Source organism: Phyllostomus discolor, chromosome 5, assembly GCF_004126475.2.
Source record: "Phyllostomus discolor isolate MPI-MPIP mPhyDis1 chromosome 5, mPhyDis1.pri.v3, whole genome shotgun sequence".
NCBI lineage: Eukaryota > Metazoa > Chordata > Mammalia > Chiroptera > Phyllostomidae > Phyllostomus > Phyllostomus discolor.
Genome location: NC_040907.2, coordinates 4,153,234 through 4,170,974, shown reverse-complemented (window position 1 = coordinate 4,170,974; position 17,741 = coordinate 4,153,234). Strand labels below are relative to the sequence as shown.

Here is a 17,741-nt window from a genome sequence, read left to right as displayed (position 1 = left end):
ACACATGGGGGGGGGGGGGGGCCGAGAAGGAAGGCGCTCCTGTCCCTGTGGGGCTCGGGCCAACCTGGTGACCCGCGGGACATTCTGCTTCCCCGCCTGGAAGCTCTCTGAGGCAGGAACCGACGACCTGTCCTCGGCCCCGCTTCCCCCCGAAAACCCAGGGGTGCCTCTGAAGGTTCCCATCCTCTGACAACGAGCAGTCCCACAGGCCACCAGCCCCCACCCTTGGGTGGGGTCCAAAAGCAGCTCCGTGAACCGAGCGAGGCACAGGACCACGCCCCCACAGAGGAAACCCCAAGCGAGGGTCTGGGAGCTCTGCGCCGGGGGACCAGACACGCGTGTCTCACCGGAGACCCGCCACCCACACCTCACGTGGCCGCCGTGGCCTGCTCTTCAGCAGCTGCGTCAGCGGTGAGGGCTGCACGCGGGGCCGGTCGTGAGTCTGGTCCCACAGAAGAAACAGGAGACGACAGGAGGGACACGGGGTGGTTTGCTAAACGTCCTGTTTATTCTGCAATCAAGGTTCGGAAATGTGGGGACACAGCGGTGGGCGAGGAACCTGTGGAGGGCCCCTTCGCGACCACACTTCACGCGTGAGGGCGGCTTCCCCACCCAGGAGCCGCCGCCTCTGTCTACCTGCACGCGGAGGCGGCCCGCGGGGGAGGCCCGCGACCGGACGCCTCCGCCCTAATCTTTCAGCACGAGCGGAGCCTTCACCTGCTGGGCCACCTCCTTGCCACTCAGCGCCTCCACGATGGCGAGCGCGAACTCGAAGCTGGTGCCCGGCCCCCGGCTCGTGAGGATCAGGCCGTCCTTCTCCACGCGGCTCTCTGAGTAGCTGTAGTGACCTTGGGCGCAAGAACAAAAAGGGTCACGTCCTCCTGGGCCCTGCCGGACGAGCACGAGTATCGCTCAGCAGTGCAACTCCCCGGTGCAGCCCACCGCCGGTCTCCCACGCGTCAACTACAGAGAACACCGACACTCCAGCCAGCGGTTTGAAACCAGCCAGGCGCCCCAGCCTCCGAGGCACAGCAGGGAGACAGGGAGAAGCCGTCCGGCAGGGGCCGGGGCCGGGGCCGCCGGGGACCGAGACGCACAGCTGCACGAGGCCCGCTCGGGGCGAGGGGAGGCAGACGTGGGCCGCCCCATTCCTGCGACACAACCCGTGCTCGACGCCGTGGCCCGCGGGGCAGCAGGTGTGCCCCCCAGGTGTGACTGCAGGAGCCCGGGACACGGCGCCCCCTAGCGCGCTGCGGGGACCTGTCACCTGGAGCTGCAGGCACCTGGAAAACGGCCAGTGTGGGGGGGAGGCTTTCTCCGAACCCCCCTCGCCTGCACCGACACCGGGCCTCCGAGAGCGGCTGGCTCGGGGGCCATCGGCACCCCCCCCCCCCCTCCCAGGAGCTCCATGACCCGGGGCAGGTGGACTCTGGTCACCGGAGAGGCGGCCGGAAGCCGACCCACACCCAGGCCGACGCTGCCACTGACCATCACTCCCCCGCCGTCTCCTCTCCTGAGGGCCCGTCCGTCTCCCCGAAAATCGCCTCCTCCCCGAGAGGCCGCTCCCCCATCCCGTCCGTCACTTACGATGGGGTTTGAGTCCGCACTCTAAGCCGCATCGGGAAGTCACGTTCCCCTGGGTGGCACCCACGTACACGAGTTAGACACGTCAGTACACCTCACCTAGTTCTCCTTTCGTTACTCGGTCTTTTGCCACAAGGCTTTGGGCCAGTGCTCTGCAAGGCAGGGGGTCCGCTGCTTCTCCTCCTCCACAAAACGCTAGAGGGGAGGGGGGGCTGAGGGGGGGGCGTGGGGACAGTGCCAAGGGCCTGTGTGGGCACACTCTCTGTGTCCCACACCAACTGTGGCAGCGGGACACGCTGGTACGGGAGAGACCGTGGAGGGAGACAGACGCCCCTCCTTTCCCAGGGCCACGTCCCTGCTGCAGCCCTCACTGAAGGCGTCCCACGGAGCGGCAGCCGGGACCTGCTTCTCCTCCCTCCGTGCAGGCAAGACTTGGACCACAAAGGTGGGGCTCCTCCACACGGACTTCCAGGTTCCCCCCAGTCAGTCAGTCAGCAGACCCCACTGTGCACAGAACTAGCCTCCTGCGGAGAGCCCCCCGCCCCCGTTCCAGAGCACACCCCGACTTTCCTGCCCCAGGGAGCGCCGCGCTGGCTGCTCCCCGGCCCAGACTGCTCCTCTCACCCCCTCCTCCCTCAGTCCTGGCGTTGACACTGAGAGGTGTCTGTGGCCCCCTCTCTGACCCAGGCCCCTTGGGTCACAGCCCCGCTCCCTGCACCGACCCAGCTACGAGCTGACCGTCAGGCTCCCGGTCACTGTCCACCCTTCAGAAGGCCGGGCCTACAGCACCGATGGCCCCCAGGGGCCTAGAGACCCTCTCGACCTTACCACGAGCTCTGTCAGCAGGGAGCTGACCCCGTCCGCCCCCCCCACCGCCCCATGCTCTGCACTGCCACCAAGGCGGCCTTCCCGACATGCAGAGCCCCTCCGGTTCCCTTCCCGACATGCAGAGCCCCTCCAGTTCCCTTCCCGACATGCAGAGCGCCTCCGGTTCCCTTCCCGACATGCAGAGCCCCTCTGGTTCCCTTCCCGACATGCAGAGCCCCCCTGGTTCCCTCCCCTTGAGGACCCGCGCCAGCTCTCTCCAGCACCAAAGACGACTCCGCGCTCTCTGTCACCTCTGTGTCACGGGGTGAGGCCCTCTGGGGTCTGGCCTGACCCAGAGACCAAACTGGAAGGGACGGAAGGGGGACAGAGAAGGACCTGCCGTGCAGGTGGGGCGGTGGCAAAAGAGAGGGAAGGACGGTCTGCGATGGAGCTCCGAGAGCAAATGCCCGGAACCCAGTGAAGAGGTGGACGGGGAGGGAGTCCAAGGCGACCCCCAGCCACCTGTCCCAGGCACCTGGGGCGGTGGTGGTGGTGCCACGCAGCGACACGGGACACAAAGGACACACAGACTCAGGGCGGGGCCGGTGCTGAGGAGGGTCCTCTAAGGAGCCTCGCCACGTCCTGTCGCTGCCGCTGGAGCAGGCACACAGGCAGCCCCCCACCTCTCCCCCCCACGGGAGGGCCCGCTTCCAGAGTCCGAGGGGGCCCCCGAGGGGCCTGTCCACCGCACACACGCAGGGGCGCCGCCCGAGGACGCTGAGTGCAGCCGAGGCAGCAGAGCCGTCGAGTTGCGGCGGCTCCATCTTTTCTGGGGGGACCAGGGGACCACCTCCGGGAGCCCGCCTTCCCCTCCTCGCTGCGAACCCAGCCGCCCGCTGCAGCAACACAACACGGAACATCGGAGGTCCCCTCCCAGTGACCCCACTGCGGGGCCGAAGAGGACCCGGTCTGAGCGGAGGGGCCCCCACAGTCTAACCGCCCCTGCCCATGGTTCAAGCAGGCCAAGGCCGTTCCGACGCGGGGCTGGAAAACCGGCTGAGCCGGGCCTCCCAGAGCCGTGGGGTGAGCTGCCTGCACGGGGCAGCGTGGGGCCCGACTCTAGAGACGTGGCTCACTGAGCAATCGCTCTGCAGGTGAAATACTACAAACACCGCCTGAATAGTTCAAGATGTTCAAAGCTGCTCCACGGTGCCTCTCAAAATTATAACCAGAAACACCCAATGGTCCTGCTTGTCCACTACCGCCACCTGGTGGCGCCCGGGAGAAAACAGCGCAAGCAGCAGCTGCTGATGTGGTGCTTGAAGTCACACGGCATAGCCATTCTGGTGGCACAGGGCACTCATTTCCCTTAACTCAAGCAAATACCCCAAAGCCAGGAGTCTCTTCAGAGACAGTGCATCTGGGGGGGGGGGCCAGGGGTACAGGGTCCGCCAGGGGTACACAACTCCTGGGCACGTGGTCTGGCTTCTTCGGTTGCTGAAAGCCTGAAGCATTCACTATTGGGCCTTTCAGGGGGAACTGGGACCAACCCCATGCCTGCCAGTTGGTAACTGTCTGACCTCTCTGAGCCTCAGTTTTCTCTCCTGTACAATGGGGACGGCACCCGCCTCAGGGGGCTGTGTGGGGACCCGGTCCAGCCAGCCACCAGTACAGAGTGGCGGCAGGCTGACTGGACAGTGGCCGGGCAGTGTTCCGAGTTAGAGACGCGACCTCGCTGAGCCGCCAGCCACCCAAGGCAGGGGCTACTGTCACCCTCAGACGACACGAGGGGGACCCTGAGGCTCAGGGAGCCCAGCCAGGGGTCGCCTGGCTCCAGAGAGCCCGCGCCTCGCGGCTGGCACCAGGCCGCCGGCAGCCCACTGAGGCAGCAGACCAGTGGGTCTGAAAACAAATTAAAGTCAAGACTTATTTACTTTAAAAAGTAAGACATGGAAAGACTCTGCCCCTCAGATGGGACTGCGTATTTGAGTAAAAACCTCCCACTGATGTGCTGAGCTCACGGCGGTGCCCGCCCGGGGGAGCGCGCCCCGGAGGCAACCCCGGCCCCACGCCCCAGGAGGTCTGAGGGGCAGCAACCTCACGCCTCTCTCTTCTCGCACCAGGGCTCACTGACGCCACACGGCGCCGGGTAACGTGGCTGCGGGTGGGAGCCGCATGAGGAGGAGGCTCGGCCTGAGCCCCGCCTGACTCCGGGCAGGCGTCCCGGCCTCCTTGAGCCCGCTTCCTCCCCGGCGAGGCCGAGAGGGTGGGCCCCGGAGGCCCCGGAGGCCCCACTGGGCACCACCTCTGAACGCCCTGGAGCGTCTACAACCTCACTGGCATTTCTGCTCCCGGCCAACCCCAGCGTCCTCCAGGCGTCACAAGGAAACAGCAGCGACAGACACGACTTCCGGTCACGGAGGAGCGGGCTCCACCCGAGTCTTCCTCCCATTGTGTCCTACCCCCACGGGAAGCCAGGCTCGGCTCTCTCCGGCCCTCAGCACCCCCTCGCTGGCTCAGAGCAAGTTAAATGCCCGCGTTACAAAAGGCCCAGAAGCGAAAGACGTGTTCAATAGCCAGTTTTCAGGAGGGAGGTACATGAGGAGTCAGTGGCAATGAAAAAATACACAAATAAAGGTTAACTTTTTAAAAAATCAGTTCTCACCCAGATAGTTCTGACAGTTTAGTATCCGTCTAGCAACTACAACAAAACTATGGTTTCCCAGAAAATACGGCCTTGGACCAAATTTCAGAACGTGCAGAACGTGCCGCACCGAGAGGGAACCTGATGTCAACTGGGGGCTCTGGGTCATGACCACGCGCCGATGCCGGTCCCCGACAGGACAGACGTCCCGCCCGGCGGGGAAGGAAGCGGGCGTGGAGGGAGGCTGTGCCCGTGGGGGGCTGGGGGGCAATGTGTGGGGCCTCTGTACTGTCTGCTTATTTTGCTGTGAACCTAACACCGCTCTAAAGAAGACAATCTATTAATTTAAAAACACAGCAATATAACGAAAAAGGCCATCGTCTTGCAGCGAAAAGGTAACACGTGTTCGTGGCCGTACGCTGTGCTTTAACTCAGCGCAGGCCCGAGCAGGGTGCGCGCGGGGAGAAGAGGCATCAGCCGCAGCCGCCTGCACGCCAGCCCTGGATACCGCTGGCGGCTGGCCGTGTGCGCCTGCTCAGTGCCTTCCGGCTGCTCGGTGACTGTTGCAGCTCCGCCCCCGCACCAGCCACATGCCGGCTGACCCACATGCGGCTCCTACCTGGGAATTTCTGATTCTCTTGCAATTATTCGGCACAGGTGTGCTTTTCCCTTCTCCTTGCAAGTTCCAGGGTCTCTGCCTCGCTCGGACACCCGCTCAAGGGGCAGAGGACAGAGGGAGACACCACCTGCCTGACAAAGGGCACCTGGCCGGTGCTCGGAATGTCCCGCTGAGCAGCAGTAGCTGTCACTGGGGAAGCATCCGTCATCAGGCAGCCGGACACGCCGGTGCCGGGTCACACTGCTCTGCTGTTAATTAGTCACTGCCTGGCGTTTCAGAACTCGCCGTCTGTGCCCCTGCGAGCAGTTAACCCCTGGAGGGCAGGCTCCGCGTCCTGCTTCTTTTCCAGCCTCCGAATAATAAGCGACACAAGGAAATGGAAGACGTAGTCGACAAATAACAAAAAAAGACGTAAGACGATGTCAGGTGAAACAAGCAAGCTGCAGAGCAATATGCTTAGCAGCTCTTAATTGAATAAAAATACTAAACTACAAAGAACAATGCATATGTGCAGAGAAAATTCTAGAGCTACACAAGAAACTCTGAACAGAAGTTATCTCTGAAAAGGAATATGCATTTACTTTATCCCCTTCTATCCCGTTTGCATTTCTTACCATGAAAAAAAATTTTTATAAACGTAAACTGATAAAAGTTAAATACCTAGCTGGTATTTATAAAAGACACATGTCACTAAAGGACACGGGCCTACCACCCAGGCGTTGTCTGAAGAGGAGGGCAATGTTCGTTTTACTTTGGACTACGGGCAAAGGGCACTTTCTGAAATTGCTGTTGAGGTTTAAAATTTACCCTCAGGCTGCTGGCAAAGCACCTGGTAAAACTACTAGTTAAACTGGCATGTCGTCATCACTCCCACCTGTGACCGTCGGGCGCCGCCCCCACCAGGCCCCGCACACAGGCCCTGTGGCCCGCCGCCAGCGCCCTCTCTCCGGTGACACACTTGCAGGCGACACACTTGCAGACGGGGGGGCCCTGCGCACGGGTGATACCGGGCACACCGGCAGCCGTGCAAAGGCACAGCGCTCTGAGAAGCTCTTTTTGTGCGTTAAACGCAAGCAAACACTTACTTCCAGCCATCATTTTGTCTTTAGCAAGTGGGTGTGTTGTCACTTTGCTTCCAAAACCTATTTCGTGAGCCAACAGAGCCGTAGGACCTAAAAAGAAGATGAATAAAAAGATTTAAGTGTAGACAGAAAAACCCATGTTTTGAAAACTGCAAAAGCAAAAATATTCTTCAAAATCAAGAGGCTCTTACCTAAAATACACTCATGATTCTGAAATTATATACTTTTTAGTATAAGAGGTAAAGTATATTTATGTACTTGTTTACTTTTAAAGATTTTTTTTATTTTTAGGAAGGGGAAGGGAGGGAGAAAGACAGGGAGAGGAACATCCATGTGATGAGCCAGAGAAACACGGACCGGCTGCCTCTCACGTGCCCCCAACCGGGGGCCTGGACCACAACCCAGGCCTGTGCCCCGACGGCAATCGAACAGGGGACCCTTCGGTTCGCAGGCCAGTGCTCAGTCCACTGAGCCGCACCAGCCAGGGCAAAAGTATATTTATAATACACCGTCCACTGAGCACTTCTGGAAAAAGTGTACACATTCAAAATACTTCAAAAAGAGTGATCAGAGAGACGGACCATGCTGTCCAGGAGCACACAGACCAGCGGACTGCGGCCCCACCTCAGGGAACGGGAGGCACAGGTACGGGGGGCACGAGAGTGGGGAGCCCGCCGCGGGCTCATGTCTTGCCTCCCTCTTAGCAAATGAGAATTCAGTTGCACATTAAGGGCAGCGGGAGCTCCCTGAACTTCTGGGCTTGACTGCTGTTTTACAGACCGATTTTATTTCTTTTTATTTGAAAATATTAGCACCCATCCATCCAAACATACCAGGTGGTAAAATTATTTTATTATTTTATTTTTAAAATGATTTTACTTATTTATTTTTAGAGAGAGGGGAAGAAAGGAGAGAAACATCAATGTGTGGTTGCCTGTGAAGCGCCCCCTACTGGCGACCTGGCCCGCAACCCAGACGTGCGCCCTGACTGGGAACTGAACTGGCGATGCTTTGATTTGCAGGCCGGCGCTCAATCCACGGAGCCACACCGCCAGGGCTGGGTGGTGAAATTACTGAAATGAAGAGAACACCGCCCAGCCCTGAAGGAGACACCTGTGAAATGTCTACGAGTCTGAGATACGAAGACACCAGCATTTCTCTATTAAAACTAATTAAGAACCGTGAACAAATGTCAATGTACAGTCCTCCGAGTCTTCCCTCTTAAAATAAAAATGAAAAAAAATATGCATTTGCTAACGAGATTTATCAAAATGTATTCACTGAAATGGTCAACTTCATTGACAACCACAAACATATTTCATGTGTAATGGCCCGCCAGTAGGGACAGACCAGAAAGGTTTCCAGACCTTCGTTACATTATCTTAAAACCTTCTGTTGTTGTTGTTGTTCCACTCACTGATGAACTCATTGACTAATTCTTGTGTGTGCCTTGACCAGGGTTCGAACCCGCAACCTTGGCATATTGGGGCAATGCTCTAACCAACCAGGGCTTCAAAACTGAGTAGTTATTCCACCTTCTTTCTCTAAGCCACACACACACACCTTCCTAAGACCTCACGTCGCACCTAGAAAGACATGCTTCAGAACTGTCTCCTGACCCCTGGGATGACTCGGGCACTGTGGCTAGGCCACTCGGACAGTCCGTACGCTTGAGCTTCAGCAAACCTGAGCGCTGGCCCTTGCTGACCTTTCCTTCTGCAACATGACTCCAAGCGAAGGGCGGTTACATAATAAACCGGCAGGCGCTCGGATCGCGGCCGCTGCACAGGGAGATCGAACCAACAGCGTGCGGTCACATGGCTTCCTGCCCCATCGGGTGTCGTCTCAGGCCCGTCCCGACGTCACTCGAGAATCACAAGCCTCAGACATTTGATGCCTCTCTCTCTCCGCCTTCCTCGTGGCCTCGTATGAGACACTATGTGGGGCAGCAACTTTTAACACTCTATAAAACTGCACACTCAATTCTTACTTGAATGAATTCACGAATTACCCTTCATTCTAATGTTGTGAGACTTTAAGAAACAAGAAATAATCACCTACGCTATATTTCAGAGCAAATCTCGAGAGGGTGACCGTCCAGTGACGGAGGGAGTTTTAGGCGGCTGCTCTCAGGTGACAAAACCGCCGCCTCCAGCAATGTGTCAATACATTTACGTTACAGTTGAACAGAGGAATTTACTCACGCTGTACTCATGGGGTAAGCTCTTCATTACGGCCATCTGGGGCTTATAAATTCTGCTCGGAAAAACGAGGGACGAGGTCTCCAACCAGTACCATCACCTCAAATTCTGCAGGGACCCGGCTCTGAGCCGGGGCGGCGGGACGGTGGGCAGTATCCCCTTGGGCACACTGGGAGGGGACGCCACCAGCGCCACCGTGTGGTGGTTTACAGAAAGAACGCCCCTGCTGGCTGGCACGTCCAGGCTCCCATCCCTCTCCCCGCCCAGAGGGACTTTCATCATTCCATTTTGGTTTTGATTTTCATGGCAGCCTCCCTCCCAGTTCCTGTCTCCCTCCCTCACTTAGTATTCGGGGCTGAGCTACCACCCTTTCAGTGAACACTTCCCCATTTGTAACCGCCACGTTCAAGAGTCAGCTCACGCTTCACCCCACGTCTTCCCCTTCCTGGCAGCACCAGGAGCAGCGCAGGGTCCTGGACGAGGCGCACGCACCGTCGGAGCGCCGTCGCTGTTTAACGCCCGTTTAAGCGACCCTGAGATCAAGGCGTGCCAGCTCGCCTGGGCGCAGCGCGTGAGCCAGAGGGGGCTGACAACCTCAACCCCGGTGGCACCGCAGGGCAAACTGCCGTGTGGTGGCCACGTTTGGCAGAGTCGTGGGGGGACGGCCCGGCCCCCACGCCTTCCTTTCCTCCCCTGGGGGGGCACCCGGGAACCCGGGGGTGGGGGCGACGGGCCAAGTCCTCACACAACTAAGGGGACCTCCGACTCCCCCCCCCCGCCCGAAGAGGGGTGCGGCTGCTCAGGCTGCAGCAGCTGCAGGGTCCTCCTGCAGAGAGGAGACCCTGCACCCCAGGATGGGCCAGGAGGCTGGTGCTGAGCCATGCCCGGAACTTCCCCGGCTGGTCCCAGCCCCTGACACAGCGGCGGTTCTCAAACCCTGAGGTCTCAGGAACCCTTGAGCTTTTATGGGGTCATGCATCTCAACCACTGTCCCGTTAGAGGTTAAAACCAGGAAGCGCTTACAGCACAGGCATTCTCGAGCCGCACGCCACGCCCGAATAGCGAGCGGCATCAGCACACGGCTGTTGCTGCTCCCGCAGGAGCGAGGAGGGGCAAGGAGAACGAGGTCCTCACAGAACCCGCTCCGCCCTTTCCGACCCGCCGAAGGAAAGCCGAGTCCCAGGGTCCCTGGCCACTAACCTCTGTTCACGTCGCCTGTACTGAACAAAGCATCAGTGTGCCCTTTGCCCAGGCCACCCACTTGTTGTTTACCCTGCTCTCTCCTTTCTCATCCTCGCCTGAGCACATTTTTTCATGCTTTTAGAAAGGGAGGAAGGGAGAGAGAGAAACATCGATGAGAGACAAAAACATCGACTGGCTGCCTCCCGTACATGCCCTGAACAAGGATCGAACCTGCAACCTAGGTGTGCAGCCTGACTGGGAACTGAACCCACGACCCTCGGGTTACGGGCCAGCACGCCACCCAACAGAGCCACACGGGCCAGGGCTACTCACTCTCTCGACAAACATTTGACAAACACCTACAACAAGGGAGGCGCTGGTCAAAACTACAGCACGGAAAAAATGCACGGTGCAGAAGATCCCGATATTAGAGCAAGAAGGGACTTAAAAACGGTATCAGAAATCAAAGTATGACCGTTTCAAAAACGTGGGGACAGCTATGAAGCGCCACTGGCCTCCTTCTAAATCGGGGCAGACAGGCATCGAGCACTCAGTGGGGAGGAGGGTCAGGCAGGAAGCGCCCGAGGCCGCGGGGCAGGCACGGGGCAGGACGGCTATGTTCGTGTCTGGCTGTGGTTCGTGCTGATGACTGAGCCGGCAGACGGCCTCCTGGCCCAGAGATCCGCCGAGGCGAGCAGTTCCCTGGATTCCAAGGGCTGCATCTCCCCCAGGGCCGGCCAAACCCAGGGCACACCGGCTGTCACAGGACACAGAGGGGCAGAAAACAGTGGCGCTCGCTTCTGAAATGACCCCAGCGTCACGCCGCCCAAACTGGCAACGCTGCTCCGGACCCCCTCACGGTCCCCGCAGGGGAAGCAGCACTTGGAACCGCGTCTTCCGAGCACCCGTCGCCCCTCGCGCAGGTTTCGGAGAAGCGCAGCGCCACCCCGAGGCCCGGGCGGCGGCACGGTACCTGCACAGATGGCGGCTATGAGGCCCTTCCGGCTCTGCTGCTCCTTCAGGACCTCCTTCACGGCGGCGGACTGGGGGGGCGGGGGAGGGAGAGCACAGCGGGGTCTCGTTAAACCGCGGCATCTGCTGGCAACTCCAGTAGCATCTCATTTCAGCTTAAACCACAAGCTCTTAAATCTAACTAATGGCTCTAAAGGCTTTAATGCAAAAATTATCCAAGTCACAATGTCTCTGCACTCCTAAACCCAATCGAGGCACTTATTATACGGGAAAGGAATCCTTTTCTTAAAATACCTGAGGTCGGGATGAGAAAAGCAACTTCCCCTGGGCACAGGATCACCGCCCCCTCCCCGGGTAGTGTACTGCAAGGAGGAAGAACTGGAAGTAAGGGGTGCGGTGTTTGGGGGTCTTCAGGAGGCGGGGTCAGGGACATCGGCACAGCCTGGTTATGACTCCACCTGCTTCTCGAGCTCCTCTGACCCCCCCCACCCTCCCTCCCCCCACACTCTCACTGCGACCCTGTGACCCCTGGCCTCCCCCATACTGTTTTCCTCGGGGGGGGGGGGGGGGGGCCTGCAGCTCAGCCCCTGGAGCCCAGCCCCACTGCCCAGGTGGGGAGGAGACAGCTAAGCTCCTCTCTCCCTGCGCAGTGCTTCGCAGACACAAGCTTTCCCTTCTGCTACGTGGGGGGGGGGGGGGGGGGGGGGGGTGCGGGGGACACAAGGGAGTCTGACACTCGGACTGCATCCACCACGTGTTCATAAATAACTGTTCACAGATTCAGCTTGCTTCTGCAGTGTATGTCACTGTAAACGGTTTTTTAAATTAAGTTAGACCTGTTCATTTCACCTGTTCCTGTGACACTCACAACCCCTTCCTGAGATGTTTCAGTAACCGCGACATCGGCAGGGCACAGGCAGACGCCGAAGGGCTTTCTGCAGACGGTCCTTACCTCACACAGGTTCTGGGCGCCCACGTTGCCGCCCGGCAGAACCACTACGTCATAGGGTCCCTGTAACAGTTCAAAACATAGAACGAGAGCGTGAAAACACTTCACGTATAATGCGCATTAAAGTGACCGTCAATAAAACTCTCGCATTTTAGTCCTGGCTGGTGCGGCTCGGGAATGAGTGCCCGCCAGAGAACCAAAGGGTCGCCAGTTCGAATCCCAGTCAGGACCCGTGCCTGGGCTGTGGGCCGGGTCCCCAGTGGGGGACCGCGATGTTTCTCTCCTGATCTTTCTCCCTCCTTTCCCTTCTATAATTAAATACAATATTAAAAATAAAAAAAATAAAGCTTCCGTATTTTCAGCGTGGGCCACAGCAGAGCACACGGAGAATCCGAGCGGAGCGCCCGGAGCGACACTGCGCCCCGCGGGGCTGCGGTGTGGGCGACCTCCCTCCCGTGGGAAACACACCTGCGTGTGCGTGTGTGCGTACACACACGTGTGTGGGCAGGCCGCACCCCCGCTCCCGCGAGTGTGGCGCACGGACACGCACAGACGAGGGAGACGCCCCAGTGCCAGAGGGGCGGTGTGGGCGGAGGCGAGGGGGGGGGACCGAGACAGGTGACACTGTGGCTGCACACCCCCCGCACTGTACGCGTTACTGTTCAGCGAGAACGTACGCAGTAATGAAATACAATCAAAAGAAAAACAAATTTTAAGTAAAAGGTAAAGAAAATATTTTTCAGCTTCATGAAAAATGAAACAGGAGAAATACGATGTAGTGTTTTAGTATCCTAAATACCAAAACACCCTAGAAATCTAATGATTTCAAATTTGCTGAAATTACAAAACGGAAACTGGTTTAACAATATCTTCACATGTTTTAAAAAAAAAGTCTAAAAGATTCAGTCATTAAGCAAATTAGAAAATGAAAATTCAGTGTATTCAGAGCAACATCTATTACTTAGAATTACTTTTAGACACTATAAATATCCTATTGTTGTTTTAAAACCAGAGGAAACTGAACACTAAAAAAGAACGTATGTGACGTATGGAATTTGTTACGTACAGAATTTCAGTTCTGAGTCTGAACTGACCCACAAATAGACCCAAGAAGTAACTGTTCTAAAATACAACAGGACGCAAGAGAACAGAGGACAAATGTTTACTTCTACTCTTAGTTTTAGCATGCTATTTAGAGAGTCTTGAGAATTTGCATGTAAACAATATTCTCATGCCCCACACTTTACCACGGAAATATCTGAACTTGCTAGAAAGTAATGAACCTTTCCCCCGCATTTGAGGACTGCCAAGTATGGGGACTCAGTCCCCCAGGTCCCTCGGGCGGACACCGATGGCCGTCACGAGCTGGCTCTGCCTCCTTCCCAAGCGGGCACAGCCCACACGCTGGCCACACCGGCCGGGTAGGCCAGGGCCCCGTGACAGGACATGCACAGGTGCCCGTGTGCATGGGGGCGGACACGACTCTGAGGAGGGAGACCCCATCTCCGGCGGGTGCCCATACCTGTTGGCTGTCCCCAGGAGTAAGGACCCGAATCCTACCGAGACGGAAAAAGCGACACGATTCAAGGGGAACCCCCACTCCTGCCTTAATCCGACCACTGGGCAGGCGGAGCCGCTCCAGGAGAACCGGCCTGCTTCCGCGCCGCGCCGCTCCGAAACACGGGGTCAGAGGCGAAGGGGACACGTGGTGGCTGATCGTCTTCTCTCAAGGAACGGGGTGACGACAGGAGGGACGGCTGCCTGTGTGCCCCGGAGAGCAGCCCCGAGGGCATCCCACCCCTCTGCCCGCCGTCCCAGCCACGCCCTGCGCACACGCGGGGTCAGGGAGCCGCCCGGTCCACGGACACGCAGCGGAGAAAGGCAGAGTCCTGCGTTCCTGGGGCTTCGCGTGGGGAAGACAGTCAAGCAAAGCGACTTTCCTGAAGCAGGTCTGTGCTAACAGCAGCCTTAGGTACACTCCCAGAGGACTTCAAGAAACAGGTAAAGACGCCACAGGGAGCAGTGACTGCACGTACGGAGCACGCACCTCTTTTCTCGCGTCTTCCAAACTGGCGTCAGGGCAAATGACGACATCTCGGCTGCACTGCACCGGCTCTTTCCCAGCCAAACCCGCAACGGTGACCTTAATCTAAGAGAAAGACGTCATCATCATGATATTTAAGAACACTGAAACGCAGAGTAACATTTTCACAGCTACACTGTATCTTAAAATAATCTGACAGGAAATAGTGCAACAAAACCATGCTGACTCTGAGCTAACGAACTGGCAGTACATACTTAACGTCACTAGGTCTGTCCCAGTGTGCCGGGGACAGTGCTGCCGCAGAGGCTGTCCCTGTCTGGTGAGTGTCCGCTCCCCCACGGTGTTCTGGTTTGGAAGATAAATTCTATGATCGTTCTACTAGTAATCCACCCCGCAGAGTTACTGCTGCCAATGAACAACAAAACGCCACGTCATCCGGCAAACATCTACAAAGCTGACAACACCAGGGGCTGGGACCAGGAAAACGGGAGTTTTCTTTCCTCCACTGCTGATGGGCCCGCGTGTTGGTTCTCTGGAGTCCTTTACCGAAAGCTAGGAACACCAGCCGACGGCTATCCTGTGGCCTAGCTAATTCACCTTCCGACACTGAGCCTGGAAAAACGTGCACCGCACGTTTGCACAAGGGAGCCTGTACCGGAATAAGAGTATTGTCATGCCACGAAACAAAGTAACAGAAGAACGAATATCCAAAGACAGACTGCGGCATGTTCACAGAGTGTAACACCGATTGTAAACAGACAACCTGGACCCACATGTATCCACTGCCGGGTTTCACGGGCTCTGGGGCCAAGCTGCGGGGGCCTGAGTTCGAGCTCTCCGCTTCCTGGCCGTGCAGGGTGGGCGCCGGATCCCGTGCCTCCTGCACCAGTTAGTTCCTTCAATTGCGAAATGACGGTGATACCTCGCAGGGTGGTTTGTACGACCAAAACAGGTTTCTAGAAGTGCTCAGAATGACACCTAATGCTCAGTAACTGCTATTTAAGTGTTCACTATGGTTCTGTAGCACACACACTGATATTTAATACAGACACTGGAAGTGAGAACTCGTCTAACGCTACCTTCCCTCTGGGGTCGGAAGGGGAACGGGGTTGGGGAAATTCACAGAGCGCTCTGCAGCGCCTTAGTTCTCTGAGAGCACGTGTTCTTCGAGAAACACTCGGAAGGAAACAGGGCAGAGTGCCAACACGTACTGGATGTGGACAGCACAGAAACAGGTCAGCATCACACAGTCCCTGTTACGTGTGCAAGAGCTCGTCCATTATTTCCTTCCAGATGACTTTTTAAAAGTTAAACGCACTGGGGTGACCCTGCTTAAGGAGGTCACGTGGGTTTCAGGACTACAGTTCTCCCACATCGTCTGTGCATCGCACCCTGTTCACCGCCACAAGTCACGTCTCCCTCCATCACCACTCGTCCCTCCTTTGCTCTTTTCCTTCCCTCCATCCCCCTTGAAATGACTTTTTAAAATCAAAAAAGGCTTTTCAAGGCGGGAGAGCCAGCAAATGCGGAGGGACTTACTCCGGCTCGCCTCATGACGTCCACAGGGATGACCGTCTCCATCTCCTCGGCGCCTTTAGCCAGGATGACCAGCGCTCTCTTGGAAGCCATTGTCGTGGAGTATTTTGTAATGACTTCAAAAAAAAAAAAAGATGTTCAAAAAACTTTCACTGGGACCCTGGAAACAGCCAAGTTATTCAAGTTCAGACATACATTAAAGCCGAGTAACTAAGTGCCTCCCGGGGGGGGAAAGCAAACACAACTGAGTCTGAAAATAGCATTTTAGGTGAGTATAGATAGGTCCACATGAAACTTCAATTGCTGTATTTTTGAAATGAAAGCACATTATGGTTGCTAACCCACGTTCGTATTAACTTCTCTTAATGTGTTTTTAAAAATCCAGTCTCTAATAATATATTGCAGATGAAGTTTTCTAAAACACCAGGACGTGGGTCTTGTGCTTCACACAATGCAGGGAGACGGAAAGTCTTTTTTGAAGTGCCATTTTATAGAGCAGTGACTAAATTTAATTTCATGGGCAAAAACGTACCTACACAGTCTTTAGCAATTAACCTTTAAGATTTTTGGAGGGGATTTTTTTTTTCTTTAGTTCTAATAGTACTAAAAATTCGGAGCGGGGTGGGGGGTTAACAGTGTTCAACATCTGAATACATGTGTTTTTTTTATTATGACGAATAAAGGCGGGAATCCCCCCTTATTACTGAAAGCAACACCATACTTCTCTCATTGTAAACGATAGCTACACCAGGGCCAAAACAGATCTTTTAGCCGATGCTTTTTTGCAGCGTTCGTTGTGCATGCAAAACAGATTTTAATAAAACGATTTCAACACACACAGGGTCAACTGGCTCCCAGCTGGTGGGATGCTATGCACACAATTTTGGAAGCCTTAGAGTTGCTACCACGCCGGCAGTCGAAAGCCTATGTGCTTCCACTAGAAGGACACAGTCAGACCGAGGGACGCCGTCAGCAGGCGGTGTACGGGGAGGGGGTGCTTCGCGCCGAGGCCCCGCCCCGGCGGCCGGAGGCCAGGCGCCCTCTCGCCACCCGCAGCGCCCAGGCCGGCGCGCGCGCCACGCTCCCCAGGCCCAGACCTGAACCTCGCCTCTCCTCCTACAGACGCGGCTGCTCGGCCAATTCGGCGGTACTGCTGCGCCGGGCACAATACGGAACCCAACCCGGACTAACGGGACGCACGCAGGGACGCACGCGTGCGCGCAAGCACGCACGCAGCCCTACAGGAGCCCTCAGCCAGGCACCGCGCAGACGCACGCCACCCGGCTTCTTATTTTCACTTACTGCGCAGACGCACGTTGCTCGCACCGCGTGACGTCACGTCCGGCCGGCCGAACTCACCTCGGAGAACTACAAAGAGTGACTTCTCTGTCTGCGTGGGGTGTGCGCTTAGCTGGATTCCGATTGGAACATCCAGCACCACGGGAATCCCGTGGCGTCACGCATCCTCACGAAGCCCCGCCCCCCGAGTGGCACGATCCCATCTATCCACACCTGCTAGATTTAACCCGCTGTTTTTGCTGCAACCCATAGGTGCAATTGCCGACCGCAGGGCCGTGGCTTCTTAATTTAAGCTTGCATTTTCCAAAAATAGAGTTGTTCTTTCACAATTAGGTCTCTGCGCTGTTCCTCCTGGAGCGCTTTGCCAGGTCGCCGCCGCTCTGGTAGGGCTTTCAATCAAGGTCATCCTGGCTTTATCAACCCCACACTCGGTCACCATTCCCCCCCCCCCCCGCAAAGAAAAGGTCAATCGTTCTAGTTTTAAAAAATTATTATTGAAAAGACTATTTTTAGAGAGAGGGGAAGGGGAGAAGAGGGAAGTAAGTATCAATGTGTGGTTGCTTCTCATGCGCCCCCTACTGGGGACCTAGCCTGCAACCCAGGCATGTGCCCTGAGGGGAATCGAACCAGTGACCTTGTAGTTCACAGGCTGGCACTCAATCCACTGAGCACACACCAGCCTAGGCTCTGTCCCATTCCTGGTGAGTAATTTGCGCACGGTAATTTCACGTGCGTACGTTTTCCAGCGTTGTTTTTAAAGTTCCCAGTGCTGCTTTTGCACCCACAGAATTAGAGCAATACTGAGCACTTGTATCTAACAAG

The 17,741-nt window shown here is 56.9% G+C and overlaps 1 protein-coding gene across 1 annotated transcript; it reads right to left on the bottom strand.

Annotated features, from left to right (window-relative positions):
* Window positions 1–488: 488 nt before the first annotated feature.
* On the bottom strand, window positions 489–16,868 carry PARK7 (Parkinsonism associated deglycase). Its single transcript, XM_028513272.2, has 7 exons — window positions 16,718–16,868; window positions 15,624–15,736; window positions 14,088–14,189; window positions 12,044–12,103; window positions 11,093–11,162; window positions 6,740–6,826; window positions 489–848 (listed from the first exon to the last, which is right to left on the bottom strand). Exons 2-7 carry the CDS (start codon window positions 15,711–15,713, stop codon window positions 688–690), a joined length of 570 nt encoding a protein of 189 aa, XP_028369073.1. The 5' UTR covers window positions 15,714–15,736; window positions 16,718–16,868; the 3' UTR covers window positions 489–687.
* Between the last annotated feature and the right edge of the window lie 873 nt (window positions 16,869–17,741).

What these genes read in the sequence shown, in the direction of transcription:
- PARK7 (XM_028513272.2), bottom strand. Translation starts at nt 15,713, where the DNA reads ATGGCTTCCAAGAGAGCGCTGGTCATCCTGGCTAAAGGCGCCGAGGAG. An exon ending in TGGAAGACGCGAGAAAAGAG is followed by an intron (nt 12,104 to 14,087) that starts GTGCGTGCTCCG and finishes GAACTGTTACAG; the next exon opens with GGACCCTATGACGTAGTGGT. An exon ending in AGACAAAATGATGGCTGGAA is followed by an intron (nt 849 to 6,739) that starts GTAAGTGTTTGC and finishes CTTGCGCCCAAG; the next exon opens with GTCACTACAGCTACTCAGAG.